Source organism: Cebus imitator, unplaced genomic scaffold, assembly GCF_001604975.1.
Source record: "Cebus imitator isolate Cc_AM_T3 unplaced genomic scaffold, Cebus_imitator-1.0 Scaffold16, whole genome shotgun sequence".
NCBI classification, from domain to species: Eukaryota; Metazoa; Chordata; class Mammalia; order Primates; family Cebidae; genus Cebus; species Cebus imitator.
Window position 1 is genome coordinate 2084517 of NW_016107331.1, and position 15729 is coordinate 2100245.

The 15729-nt window shown below is 34.3% G+C and overlaps 1 protein-coding gene across 4 annotated transcripts in view; it reads right to left on the reverse strand.

Moving 5' to 3' along the window:
• Positions 1–15729, reverse strand: part of SSBP2 (single stranded DNA binding protein 2) — a 316425-nt gene that overhangs the window by 42498 nt on the left and 258198 nt on the right. For 2 of the 4 annotated variants that reach the window (XM_017507723.2, XM_017507761.2), the window contains 3 exons: positions 11280–11346; positions 10496–10566; positions 3702–3793 (listed from right to left, as the gene is read on the reverse strand). In XM_017507723.2, the coding sequence (XP_017363212.1) occupies positions 3702–3793; positions 10496–10566; positions 11280–11346 (230 nt within the window). The remainder of the gene's footprint in view (positions 1–3701; positions 3794–10495; positions 10567–11279; positions 11347–15729) is intronic. The other 2 variants (XM_017507775.2, XM_017507742.2) reach the window with 1 other exon arrangement.

Genomic DNA, 15729 nt, shown 5'->3' on the forward strand with positions numbered 1-15729 from the left:
CAACTAGTTAAGCTCAGTAATTCCCACTCCTTTTGAGGGCCCTCAGTATTATTAAGAAAGTAATTTACAAACTATAACATAGGAATTATTTTGATGCAAAATTTCTATATAAGTATGGTTTGAAGTAGAATCACGTTAGCCTCATTTAAAAATGAAGAGAGGCTGGATGTGGTAGTTTATGCCTGTAATCTCAAAGCTTTGGGAGGCTGAGGTGGGTTCCACTTGAGCTCAGGAGTTCAATACCATTCTGAGCAACATGGCAAAACCCCATCGATACAAAAAATGCAAACACTAGCTGGGGGTGGTGGTACATGCCTGTGCTCCCAGCTACTCAGGAGGCTGAGGCAGGAGAATCATTTGAACCGGGAAGGCAGAGGTTGCAGTGAACTGAGATCGCACCACCGTGCTAGAGCCTGGGTGGATAAGTCAGCATTTTTTGGTAAGGAGGTTAATTTTGACAAAATCAAATTAACCACTATTACCAAAGAGAAAAATCCTCTTTTTTCTTTTTTTGGTTTGGCACAGAGTCTTGCTCTGTCACCTAGGCCGGAGTGCAGTGACAAGATCTTGGCTCACTGCAACCTCCACCTCCCAGGCTCAAGTGGATTCTCATGCCTCAGCCTCTCAAGAAGTTGAGATTACAGATGCCCGCCACAATGCCCGGCTTGTTTTTTTATTTTTAGTAGAGACAGCGTCTCTCTATGTTGCCTAGGATGGTCTCAAACTCCTGACCTTAAGTGATACGCCCACCTCGGCCTCCCAAAGAGCTGGGATTACAGGCATGAGCTACCATGCCTGGCCTGAAAAATCCTCATTCTTCTGTAATTCACTATCATTTTATTTCAAAATAATACTCCACAAACTTCATAATTCTGCAGGATATAATATAGAACAAGAAGATCCTCTGAAATCCTTTTGGTCTCTGTATTGCTTAATAGTAACATAAAGTTGAGTTAGGGATGCTTTAATACTAAATCCTAAATTATTTGGAAACTTGTAAAAATGTATCTAATTTAGAAATACATGATTATCCAAATTTTCTTTAAAAAATAATCTACAATGAATTTAAAGACACTTAAATTTTGGCCATAACTTACAAATACTACTTTAGATTACTTAAATTAAGCTTTTGCTTCTAAGATATAATACTAGCCACAGAAACATAGAGAGTAAGTTTTTAAGTGACACAATATAATTTATCCTAAGTTTAGAGCATGAAAATGTAAAGATTTTTTAAACAACAGAGTTACCAAATTTTACTCCAAATGATTTATTTTGCAATAAAGAAATACAGTTGCCAGTTAGAATACCGTATTCAATTACTTTAGTGACCAGGGTTGGGAATTTTTTATTGTCATCATACTCTCATGGCAAATGAGAAAAAATGACAAGTTAAAGAAAAATTATCCACATATGAGTCTCTGACATGTTCCTCCTAACACCTAACACATAAATATTTTTGTTACTTAAATAGTTTAGTTAGTTCAAGGCAGAGCTTAAGGTAACGCCCTTCTGATGCCTTTTTCTTCCATTTTTAAGGAATATGCAAAATTCCTTAATGACATGAAGCTACAAATTCCAGTTAGAAATATTATGTGCTTGCATTACAAAGTTAGACTTTTGTTTTAAAGAAATTATAAAGTGAATTTCAATAAAGCTTACTTTATTGAATGCAATGGAGATAATATGTTTCACTTTTTATGTCTCTAAACAAACTTTTGCTTTTTGGAGGCCAGTATCAATATAAGAGTTATACTCTTATAGATCATTCACACTTGAGAAGCTTCCCTATTAGAGGAAAATATTTACAAATATAAACTGTAAATATTAACATTTCATTGTCTTTGAAGGAATCCTGATTTAAAGAAAACTAAAAATGGTATAAGACCTTACATAAAAGAAAACAATAACAAAAAATGGAGATGAGAGTCTGTAAGGCTTAAAGGTTCTTTACAAAGTAGATATTATATTAATAGTAAAATATTATGTAATAGTAAATACTTTAAAGTATCTGGGCATACATAAATAAGACACCCAAACCCAGGTATCAATGAATAATAATATTAAAATTTTCAGCCATATTTTTAGTTTCCATAGTCTAGGAAATTAAATGTATATACATGTATATGCTTAAGTATATCTGAGAAAGAAACTAGACAATTGGAAACAGTTATTTGAATCTCTCAATGGTCAAATAATAACAATTTTTTTTTCTCTGGACAGGCAAAACTAAGTGGATTTCAAGTTGGCTCCATGTCCAATTATAATGCAGAGTAATGTACAAACGATATTAGATACATTCTTATTATTGAACGATCATTCTGGGGTGATCATAGTATTCAAAATATATACTCTTCACATTGATACACAGTATTCAAAATTACACCCCTTAAAATCTGCATTGTAAAGTAAGAATCTCAGGTGGGTAAATCTTACATATATCTCCATCCTACTGGTAAGAGCTTCAGCTTTTGACATAATAAGCACAAGATACCACTCACTCTTTTTTGAAACAACCATTAACACAAGGCTAAGCCTTTGAGGAATTTAAGAAGAGTCGGATTTCCTGTGTATCCATTTTTACTTAAAAAGTAAAAAGATGTGATAGGAAAATTTTGACCTACTTTTCCCCCTGTTCTTTCAGTTTTAAGTCTAGGTGGTATCCACTTATTAACCTATTTTCTATTTCAGGCAAATTTGCTTTCCATGAAAATGGCTTCAGAAACTTAAAAAAAATTCCTACATACATCAAAAGAGCTTATTTCACAGTGTATCTTCAATGCCATTAAATGATGGCAGAATTGTTTAATTTGATATATAAGTAATTAAAACACGGTTGATGGAAACATATTTGAGGAGACAAATCTATATGGAAAACTTTCATTATTTTTGGTAAGTTTTCTTTAGGCCACATCATGAAATTGATCCTCCGGTAAATTAATGAAAGTCACTAACAAGCACCTGGTGTATATGACTTGGAGGGCAATCGGGATAATGAAAAAGAAAAATTTCCTAACCAACTACATTATATTGGCTGATAGAAACAAACTACTCTCTTTGGGTTGGAAGGGCCATTCTCATAAAAAATTTAGTTTACTCCTTATCTAAGTATGTCTGGAATTTTTCAAAACAAAATTCATCCTATACTATGGAAAGTTCTTTAATAGAGATTATAGTACACTACCAGAGAGAATTCTTCCTGTGTTGACAGTAGTCCCAACAAAGCAAAAGTAAAGATATATATATATGTATTTATGAGTTAAAAACTCTACTCACAGAATTACTATCTATCTGTTAAAATGAGGTTAACAGTATTCAATTATCTGTTTCTATAATGTTAAGTCAAAATACTGGTATTAGCATCTCTTCATACTTTATATAATATATGGAGACTCTGTACTTAACAAAATGAAATAGACTAAAAGCTATTATTTATAGCACTTGAAAATGAAAAAAATAAATTAAGGTTGTAAGGGAACAAAGAAAATCTAAGAGATTATGTTGTGAAAATGAAGCAAACACTACAGCTCATGTTTAGTTCATTTTTATACCACACAGAGACAGAAGTGCTCAAACTGATTTACAAATTAATATAATCTGAGAAGCTAGAAAACAGAATACTTACTAAATAGAATATGGTATTATTTATATATATGAAATATCATCTGCATAATAATGTAATAGATAATAATATAGCTTACATGTTCATTCCAGGCATTCCAGGGCCACCTAAAGCATTCAGTGGGGGTCTCATTGCACCTCCATAGTTCTGTAATGATAACCAAGGGTCAGACTACCACAAAACAAAAAAACAAAACCAAAGAGGAGGGGGGAAAGAAAGGAGAGCACGTTAATGATTTCCCTACATAACTCCAATTGGATAAGGCCTGTGTAATTCATTCTCTGAGGGGTCCACTCTTGTATTTTTGCTTCTATTTTAGCTATTATTTTCTTCTATGTCTTTTTTAAACTATGTGAATATGTATGATCACTGGAGCATGTTAAATGATTAAGGTATGGTTGCAATTATATTTCAATATAGTTTATTAATTTCCTAAGATATGTACAACACTAAATATTTTCAAATAAAACATATCATAAATCCAAAATTCTATTTTGAAAGAAAAGATTTATTCAATGTTTGAAATTGTCAGACCCAGAACAATAACATAAAGTCTGAAAACAAAACAAAACAGGTGAACCCAACACAAGAAAGTTAAATGCAAACTTCTATTCACAAAACAACATGTCTAACACAGAAATGCACTAATATACATATACAAAAAATGTATAAAAACTAATGTATACTCAAAATACGTATGACTCAATCAGCTTCTATTAATATGTATTATGTGCATTCAAAAAGTAAAAACATTTTAATGTTTAACGTGTACATCATATTAGATTAGTTGCTGTAAGGACAAAAAGGCTAATTTTATCACTATTATCTTACTATATTTTGACATTGCCAATAACTTTCACACTTGGCTTTCTGATACCAATATTCCTCAAACTCTTTTGGGTACTCTTTTCCAATTTCCTTTGCTAGCTCTTTTTATTTTGCTAACCCTTTAAAATGTTGCTTTTCTCCAAGTTCTAGCTATAGCATTCTTTTCAATAAAACACTATGAGTAATTTTATCTGCCTCCATTTGTTCAACAACTAATATGTTAGGAATCCCAAATGTTTATATCTGATCTTGATATAAAGATAACTCAGACACTGAACTTTACAGGATCTGTTTCCATCTGGATACATCTTACTCACAACATACCTAAAAGTAAACTCAATATTATCTTCTCAGGACTGAGTTCTTTGTACTGCCTTCCTCAGTCAGTTCTGTGGTATCACCTTCCATACAACAGACCAAGCTAAGAATTTCCAGGAGCTCCGTGATGTTTCTTTTCTTTCAATTCCCATATCCAGTCAGTTACCAAAGTCTATTGATTCTATCTGTGAAATAGCTCTTGAAATAGTTCTATCCTCTTATTACTAATCTTTATCACTTACTGAGACTACTGCACTATCTTAATTGGTCTCTCTGATTTAGTCTCTCCTGCTCCCAATCTCTTCTCCAAGCTGCCTCAAGAGCTATCCTTCTAAAACTCAATCCTATTCATGTCACTTAAAAGCTATGATGACCCTGGCTCACGCCTGTAATCCTAGCACTTTGGGAGGCTGAGGTGGGTGGATCACCTGATGTCAGGAGTTCAAGACCAGCCTGGCCATCATGGTGAAACCCCATCTTAATAAATAAATAAATAAATAAATAAATAAAAAGCTATGATGACCCACACTACCTGTCAAGTAAGTTTAAACTTCTCAGCATGGCTCTATGGGTTATTCAAGGCTCAGCCCTAGCCCATCTTTCCTGTCCTCATTTTCTGTAATTTTCACCTTTATTCCCTACTCCCAACCATACCCTTCAGCCTACTGGATTTAAGTTCAGAAACACGTAATAGATTTTTACACTCATGCTAACTCATTTTCCCTGGCCTTGAAGTAGTAGGTGCTCGGATGACAAGGAAATAAATCAGAGAGAGCAGGTCTATTGACTCCAGAATGTAAGCCACAGTTGATACATGCTATTCCCATTGTTTATTTACTTTAAGGAAATCTCATTTAAATATCCAAATTTGTGAGCTATGGGATGGTAGAATGATTCTGTTCACACTTGAGACATTGGTTAAAAGGACAGCTATTTCGCCTAACCACTGGATCAGGTATGGTGGTAGCAGCAGCAGTACTAGCAAGGGTCTCTAAGATAAAGGCTAGTCATTGGGAACAAAATCTGAATGGTAAAGTACAAGAGAAATGCTTCACAAGGAAAGTCTCACCTCATTTTTGGTCTTAGAAGATCTGTGTTTTATTTTATCAAGGAAAACATTAATTTTCCTTACAGCTCTGGACCTAGGTCGACAATGGTTTGAATCTCTGTTGCCACTGTCCCATTTCTTCTTCATCTATGTGTGTGATCTTGGGCAAACGATCCTCCCAGTGATTTCCTTATTTGTAAAGTGATAATATTATCTCCCTTACAGGTTTGTTGGAGAATAAAAGGAAACATAAAGCACCTATCCTAGTTCTTAGTGAATTAAAAGCATGGTATTTGGGGCTCAAAAACTGTAGCTGCTAACTCTTTTTTTTCTTTCACCACTGTTAATAAATCAGCTTAAATGAGTCCTCTTTTCACTAGCTTCCATAGCCCTCAACTCCAACAGAATTACTTGACTCTTCATGTAATGGCTCCACAAAAAGTATATATATTTGTCTAGACTTTCCCCATTATATAATAGTTTTCCTTTGTGTATCTACACTTCCTGCTAAACAATAAATACCTCGAAGGCAGCATATCTGTTACTCATCTTTGTATACCCAGTGCTCAAGTATGGTGCCTGGCACACAGTAGGCCTTCCATGAATGATGAGCTAGTTCAACTGAATTGTTCCAGGAAATGAGTAAGAACTTCTTCAATAAATGCTTGATAGATTTGCAAAATATTTTCATTTAGTGAATAATCTAAATCAAAAAGAAAGAAAAGAAAGAATAACAACTTGCTTTCCAAGTGGTATCAACAAAGGCAGAACGGGAAGAGCTAATTTAGAATCACTGAATTTTAAAGCTGATGACAACTATACAATTCCATCTGGTCTAATCTCTCTCCTACTGCAACGTTCCTGACAAAATGGCTGTTCAGACTCTGCTAGGAAAGTTTATAAAGTCTTTCCATGGTTGGGCAATTTAATTTCTAGAAAGTTCTTCCTTGTACTGAGCTGAACTCTACTCTCCATCATAGATTTGAAAATATAGGATCAGTTTACTCTGTTTACATGAGAGCCTATCATATATATTATTTCCACTTCACCATTTTTCCACCCCAAGTATCTGATTTGGAAATCATATGTTCTTACTTGTATATAACTTATTTATCCTTCATATTTCTAGAGAAACTAGAACTAGTTAGGTAGTTTTGGGTAATTACATGGCACTTGCTGACCTTAAGAACACAGGTTAGCTGAGTACATCTTATTACAAAACCAAGTAGAAAACTGGCTTCATATATATTAGAAGATATTTTTCTTGATTAAATAGGTAGTTTTGTTTTTTATTGAAAGGATACTAACATATTTTCACTTTAAAAATAATGTACCACCACTGTATTTAGATCTAAAATAGATTAATGGATAGGGAAAAATATGTCTGGATTTGGGGCAAACCTCATACATGCGATAAATATTAATCACATGTTAACTATATTCTGTGTGTGCACTTTGCTCAAATCAACATAATGTAAGAATAATTAGATTTACATATTTGTTTTAGGAATTCAGTTGTTTTAATAGGTAACTGCGGTCCCCTGTACCACATTGATCTTAAGCTCAAAAAATTATGGAAGCATTATCTATGATAAAAAAAGAAATATGTATTTTGTTTGTGCATAAATATAGAGATATATTTCAGAGAATTTTACTACATTACAACTAAAAATAAGGCAGATACCTTCTTCACTTGGGCAGCATCTATATGATTAAATGTTTGTTATGAGCGTTGTTTTTCCATTCTCTTTCAAGAAACACAGCTAACCTTCATTACAAATTTCATAGTTTATAATGCATATGTTTACATGTTTTATATACCAGGTCTTATGAAATAAGTATGTCATAAGATTTCCCTGATTCTGAATTATTTTACCTGACTTTTTAAAATTGTACCATCATATGAATACGACTCCTGTTTTCATTTAAACATGATACGTATGTATACATAATTTCCTTTAATCCTTACACTTTTTATACTGTAATTTAAAAATGTTACTGTAGACATTCCTTATTTCTGAGGTAAATTCATACCAGAACCCTTAATATCCATCATATTATATAGAAATAGTAAGAACACTTACAATCCAAATGAAATAAACCACTCTCTCTGGTTTTAAAAATCCAAAGAATTAACATATATGATAAACTTGTTATTAAAACTCATCAATAAGAGCTTACCAGAAATAGCTTTCTTATTTTCTTATATAATTTACTATACTGTAAATACTGTAAAACTGATTCTTAAATCAGACTCTAATTTTTGAAGTATTAAAAACTAATACTAATAATAGAGTGATAATAATAATAATCTAGCTGTTAAAAAGTTCTTTCACAGCCAGATTAGTTGGCTTAGTTTATTAAAGACTAAAAGTATACTTAGCCAATAAAATGCCTATGGAACTTATAAATTCTTATTATTAATAGCTTAATGATGATTGGTTAACATGTATTGTTATTTCTAATATGAATAGAAATAGATAAGAATAATTTAAATATCCAAATAAGAGTTTTATTAGCTCTTAAGAAAACATATTAACAAGAAGCCTAAATAAAATAGTTTTTGTTTTGGCCTTGAGGCTGCCACATATATTTATGTGACACCCTTTGTTCCTCTTTCCATGGAACTATATGTAGTAGTTGTTCTCATATAATATGGCATTTCTAAAAAATCTGGCTAAATGAGCCCCATGTTTCAATATAGTTAATATACATAATTATATGTTGGTTAGAAACAATACATATATACAATACAAACATACAATACAACACGTATTATTGTAAATAGGTCTAAGTCACATTATCTGTGTGTTGAGTTCTTAAATTTTTTTACTCGGTTGGGAGCACAACAAAACATCAATTTAACTTTTAAAAAGTAGATATACAAAACAAGCTCCTAAAAGTATTGCTTATAGTGCTATTTCTTGGAAAGGAAAAATGAATAAATTCATTATTTTAACCAGCTTTATGACATGTTAATGTCTGACCCACGAGGTAGAAATTTAAAATTCTGGATTTTAAATTGGTTTCTTTGAAAAATGACATTTAAAATTAATTTCTACCCCAAGCAATTTTCCCAACACAGACAAAAGAACGTTTTAGCTAAAATGCATGATATCCTGGAACTGCACGCTTAAAATGTCACCAACAGCTAGGACAGGTTCAACTTCAGTGTATACTTCTGCGAAATTTTAATGGAGAAGTCAGCTAACATCTGACGTACACTGATGATACTATAGTTGTTCAGTAAGACCCATTTTAATGTGTATTTCTAAAGGGTTTACTATTATTTTCCCATTCTATAAAGAAATATGATTGTATATAATAAATTGTCAATGACAGTCTTTAAGATTTATGTAAATATATTTTATACTTACTATTTAATATTTTCAATCAACTGGGTTTTATTTATTATTAAAAAAATTTTTTTTGAGATGGAGTTTTCGTTATTGTTGCTCAGGCTGTTACAATGGCCCGATCTCAGCTCACTGCAACCTCTGCCTCCTGGGTTCAAGTGATTCTCCTGCCTCAGCCTCCCAAGTAGCTGGGATTACCCACCTACCACACCTAGCTAACTTTTTGTATTTGCAGTAGAGATGGCATTTCAACATGTGGCCAAACTGGTCTAGAACTCCTGACCTCAAGTGGTCTGCCTGTCAAAGTGCGGGGATTACAAAGTGATCCCAAAGTGCTGAGATTACAGGTGTGAGCCACCACACCCAGCCAACTGGGTTTTATTTAACTTAACCATCTCTTCAGCATAACTAAGGGTAACAGTTACCTTTTGAATAGTAATTATTATAATGTAATTCCATACAGTGTATTTTCTCAAATAAACTAAAGGCTTAAATGATAGCACCCTGCTAAAGTATGGTTAGTTGTTATATTAATTTGGCATGTCACAAATGTTATATCCTCATTACTCTAACAACTATGTTATATAAAGCCTGAATGCATATTTTCACAGCCAGTAAATAACATTGTTTATATATATGAAGGCGGCAAAAAGCTCAGCATCTAGCTTTCTGCATTGATTTTTTTTCAGTGTTTTGTTTTGTTTTTTTTTCTTTTTGTTTTTTTCCTTTTTGTGGGGAACGGGGTCTCGCTATATTGCCCAGGCAGGTCTCAAACTCCTGGGCTCAAGCTAACCTCCTGCCTCTGCCTCCCTAAGAGCTGGGATTACAGGTGTGAGCCACAGCGCCCGGCCAGTGTTCAGTTTTATTATTTATTTATTTACTTATTTATTTAAGTTCTGGGATACAAGTGCAGAATGTGCAGGTTTGTTACATAGGCATATATATGCCATGGTGGTTTGCTGCACCTATTAACCTGTTATCTAGGTTTTAAGTCCCACATGTATTACGGATTTGTCCTAGTGCACTTGCTTGCCCTCCACCCCCTCAACTGGCTCTGGTGTGTGTTGTTCCCCTCCCTGTGTCCATGTGTTCTCGTTGTGAGAACATGTGGTGTTTGGTTTTCTGTTTCTGTGTCAGTTTGCTGAGGATGATGATTTCCAGCTTCATCCATGTCCCTGCAAAGGACATGATCACATTCTTTTTTATGGCTACATAGTATTCCATGGTATATATGTACCACATTTTCTTTATCCAGTCTATCATTGATGGGCATTTGGGTTGGTTCCATGTCTTTGCTATTGTAAATATGCACTGATTATTTACCTGTGGTCCTAGGGGCACCATTCCTCTTGGAGGAGTCATTCTCTGCATTGGCCCACCCATATTTGGATGTCCTAAAAAAAGTATGAAGACATTAGCAAAGTAATGAGCATGAATACTAAACCAGAGGCTAGCAGCTTCTTCCCTCCTGGGTGTTATTGTCTCATTTACCAAGTGTCTGAGTACTGACACCATCTTACCTTGGCTTCCGGGCTACTTTTCCACCTCTACCACTACCTCCCCACATTCTCTATTATTGTCATGACTGAAAATTTTTTTCCTATTCTGTGGTGAATTAATTCTATAACACCATTTGCTCCTCTTCCCATGGAACAGTACATGCTCTATTGAGTATTACATATCTGTAGTTCCTAAGTAGCTCTGGAAGGATTTGATTATTGAGATTCTTAGCCTCTTGCTGCTTAGCACCCTCTTTCCTTCTGCTCATCTTTCAGATGGGCTAAGCCCTCTATCTGAAAAAGGCAAAGGAAATAATAAGTGATATTATCACTTAGCTTCCTGCTTGTTGGATGTTATGTAAATGGTTTTAGAATTATTAATTAAAATATGAATTTTTGGATCTTCATGTATTATCTTTCTTATGTTATCACTATCCTCACTATCATGCATAATTAAATGAGCTGGAAATATAAGTCATTTGGCCATGTTACCTAGAAAAATGCAACTGGTGTAACTATAGGAGATTTACTTATACACATACAATTTTCCTTAAAGATTTCCTTTATGGTTCTGCACATCAATTTCCCTTTTACTTTAGAGTAGTCACCTTGTTGTCGAGTTGGATCCATTCCACTGGGGAGTAATGGCTGACTTCCTGGGACACCTCCAAGTGCCTAGCAATTTATTAAGAAAAATAAAGAGCAACATTGTAAATATTTATCAAATAACTACTTTAACAATTCCCTTTTAAATACTTGTATGATAATTACAAGAATGCATTTGAGCATATAGCAAGATTTCTTATATTTCACATTCATTTATAAGTTTTGCAGGTTTATATGCCTTAAATAAGTTCTTAGTTCTAAAAAGATTCCACTTTGTCCAATTTTGTGGCAAATAAAATAAGTACTTTGAGGGAGCAAAAATCTATGCAAAAACTGTCCTATTTCTTCCTGAGAAGTATTTTGCCTTTTCCAAAAATTAATTTACTATGAATACTGAAATAACTAATTTTGCTTCTTACATGTACATTACCTTTTTCTACAGAATATCTTACTCATTTGAGATTACATAGCAACAGGAAGAAAATGCAAAGTGACCAATGAAAATTGCTTTGAAGTCACATTTTCCCTAAGAAATTATTTAGAAAAATAATACTTAAAAATAAATTAAGCAATTTGGGTGTATGGAAAAAGGAAAGTAGAACTGACAAAGGTAGGTATGAACATAGCAGGGTTTATTTTGTGCTGGGATACATACTGAATCATAAGCTTCTAACAGTTGTCTCAGCAGCACTTAAAGCTGGATTAAGGGCCTGGCGCGGTGGCTCAAGCCTGTAATCCCAGCACTTTGGGAGGCTGAGGCAGGTGGATCACGAGGTCAAGAGATCAAGACCATCCTGGTCAACATGGTGAAACCCCGTCTCTACTAAAACTACAAAAAATTAGCTGGGCATGGTGGCACGTGCCTGTAGTCCCAGCTACTCAGGAGGCTGAGGCAGGAGAATTGCCTGAACCCAGGAGGCAGAGGTTGCGGTGAGCCGAGATCGCGCCATTGCACTCCAGCCTGGGTAACAAGAGTGAAACTCCATCTCAAAAAAAAAAAAAAAGCTGGATTAAGGTATAAATGATTTAAACCTACTGATCTTTTAAGTATATAAACAAACACATTTATACAAAATCCTGACAACTGGTGAGAATTGCCATAAAAATTTACTAATTTAACTTAAAGCATGAAAGTCTTATCGAATTAGTTAACATATTCAACTATTTAAAATGAAATTTAACATTAAATAATTTACATGGCCAGATCAGAACTGCTTCCTTAATTGTTATCACTTGGGATGTGGTAGATAGCTTCCATTTCCCAAGCCATTTTTGTAATTGTTCAATATTTTTGCTTATGAGCATACCAAATACAGATTTCTTGAGATCCTACTACATTATCTGTTCCTGTCTTACCTCTCCAGCCTAGTTTCTCGCCACTGCCACACTCATGTTCTAACTTCCAGCCATACCAAACTTCTTTCAGGTTTTTTTTTTTTTTTTTTTTTCCTATTCATGCATTAACAATCTCTAAATGCCAACCACTAAAAACAAACAAAATAAAAACTAAACTGAAAAAAACTCTCCTCTTAGAGGGCTCATAGACCCTTTAGTCATTATTGTTTCCATCCTTTAGATCTCAGTTTAGGAATCACTTCCTAACAAAATTATTTCCTGTAGCCTCAATTTGGGATAAGTCCTCCTTCCATTTGTATGTGTATATATATATATATATATATATATATATATATATATATATATATACATATACAAGTTATACTGAACAAATAAATGAACTGATTGAATAATTGTGCATGTATACACACATACACACACACACACAAAGGAATTATCCCAGACTGTGTGTATATATATATGTGTGTGTGTATACATGTGTGTGCACACGTATAATTTCATGTGTGTGCACACACATGTATAATTTCACATGTGTAATTTCAAACTTCCAGAAATTGCACAAAGAATTTTCATATACCTTGACTCAGATTGCCAACTTTAACATTTTTTACTGCATCTGCCCTATCAGCCTTTCTACCTTTCTCTCTCTCTCTACAAATATATACCTATTATCATAAATCTTTTTCAGAACTACTTAATAGCAAGTTGATGACACGACACCTCATTACTCCTAAACACTGCAAAGTATCCCAACAGGAATATTTCCTATATAACCACCATATAGCCTTTCAAGTCAGGAAATCAACATTGACAGCAACATTTCTATCCAAGTCCAAGACCTCATTTAATTTTGCATTTGTCTCAATAATGTTTCTTCTTCCTTTCTGATATCAGAACATCAGGGAAGACATGTTACATTTAGTTATCCTGTCTCTTCATGTTCTTCTAAGCAGGAATAATTCCTACTGTTCCTATCTATGTCCAGTCTATCCCTACTTACCATGTCCTCAACAATTTTAAAGAGAACAGGCCTTAAATTCTACAGCATTGTGTCTGATGTTTCTTTATGACCTAGACTCAAGTCATCTTTTCTTAGCAGGAATACCAGAGAAATGATGCTATGCCTTTCTAAGTGCATCATATCACAGGGAAAATGACGATTTATCTTACTACTGGTGATGGTAATCTTTATCATCTGAATATGTTGCTGTTTGCGGGTTTCAACACAATAAGGTCATTATTTTTTCCCTTTGTAACTATTTACTTTCAGTATAAGCGCTATTCTGAGATTGCCAATATCCCATTTCTCATCAATCCTTTATCAACCCATCAGCTGTGGCCTCCACTAACAACTCCTAACCACTATGACAGTTGTCAAATAGAGATATTCCATGTCCATCATTCTTTTTATATGTATTAGTTGGTGTTATAAGGAAATGCTTTCCTTAATCACTTATTTAGTCATAGATTTCTATATTTTTCAATGGGTTGTAATCTATTGGTATCATCATTTCCATATTCAAATTATCTCAGATTTGGCTAGTGAGAAGGCTTTCAGGGGTGTGTGTGTATGTGTGTGTGTGTGTTGTGCATGTGTTGTGTGTGTGTTATAACATACCCACATTCATCTTTGAGCATTTTCTTACTTTACGGCATCAGATGTTCCAGGTTCACCTTCTTCTGACTTAGCCTTGGAATCAGCCCTTTCTCCAAAGGCCCTAATTCCTTTTAGTGGAGGACAGAACTTAGGCATAAAAATCTTGCTTCTCAGGGTGTTCTTGTTACTTGGGTGGATCATTTTTAGGCTCTCTCCGAGCTTGAAAATCTATGCAGGTGTATATGTACACGCATATATGCACACATACACACCTATGACTAATTCTATATCTGTTTGTGTGTGTATAGCATATACACCTACCATAAATGCATGCTTTCCATCATCAAATCAACAACTCCAATTCCAATCTGACACTTCAGGATTATTTTTAGCTTTCTTCCTTTCTAGGTTTGCAAATATTTTCTTCAACAGTGGGAAACCTGGCCTATGTTAATTATTTATTACTCCTCAATGTAATTACTTATTTATTCAATCAATGTATTTATTTGTTCAATATAAGCAGTCTTCCAACCACACTGGCCACTTCATCTTGCCATCTCTGCATGGCTCTCTTCTCCACATCCCCCATGTCCTGGCATGCAGAGAAAGTAAGGAGTGTGTGTGTGTGTGTGTGTGTGTGTGTGTGTGTGTGTGTTTTGCTGCTGTTGTTTTTGAGACAAAGTCTGCTCTGTTGCCCAGGCTGGAGTGCAGTGATGCGACCTCAGCTCACTGCAACCTCTCCCTCCCGGGTTCAAGCAATTCTCCTGCCTCAACCTCCCAAGTATCTGGGACTACAGGCACATGCAACAATGCCCGGCCACTTTTTTTGTACTTTTAGTAGAGACGGGGTTTCACCATGTTAGCCAGAATGGTACTGATCTCCTGACCTTGTGATCTGCCCACCTCAGCCTCCCAAAGTGCTGGGATTACAGGAGTTAACCAACACACCTGGCCCATGTGTTTTTATAGGATCATATGCCTCATTTTCATAGAACTTAAATACTACGATGACTTGTTTTCTTCTCTGTATCTCCAGACTGTAAGCTCTACAAAAGTAGGGATTCTATCTATAGTGTCTACTGTCACAGAACAATAAATATTTGTTGAAGGAATAAAAGCAACAGGGTTTAAACTGACAATTTTAGGAATCACTAGTGATAAAGTCATAAGAATGAAACAGAATTCAAAGAATGAGAAGGGAGAAGATAAAAGATTTAATTCTTTTAAAATACCAAGAAGTAAAAAAAGAAACTGAAATAGAATAGGCATGAAATTAGGAAGGAGACTAAGACCAACATCTCAGAATGCCCGAGGACAGTTTCAAGGAGGAAAAAGTAGCCAACACTGTGAAAAGTTATAAATAAATGATGTAGGAGGAGGACTGAAAATGTATGACTAATCGATACTATATTCAATTGTGAACTTAAAGTTCTTGCTTTTTAAAAAATTAATTTTTATTTTTTAATTTCTTAAAGACAAGGTCTCACTCAGGTGCCCAG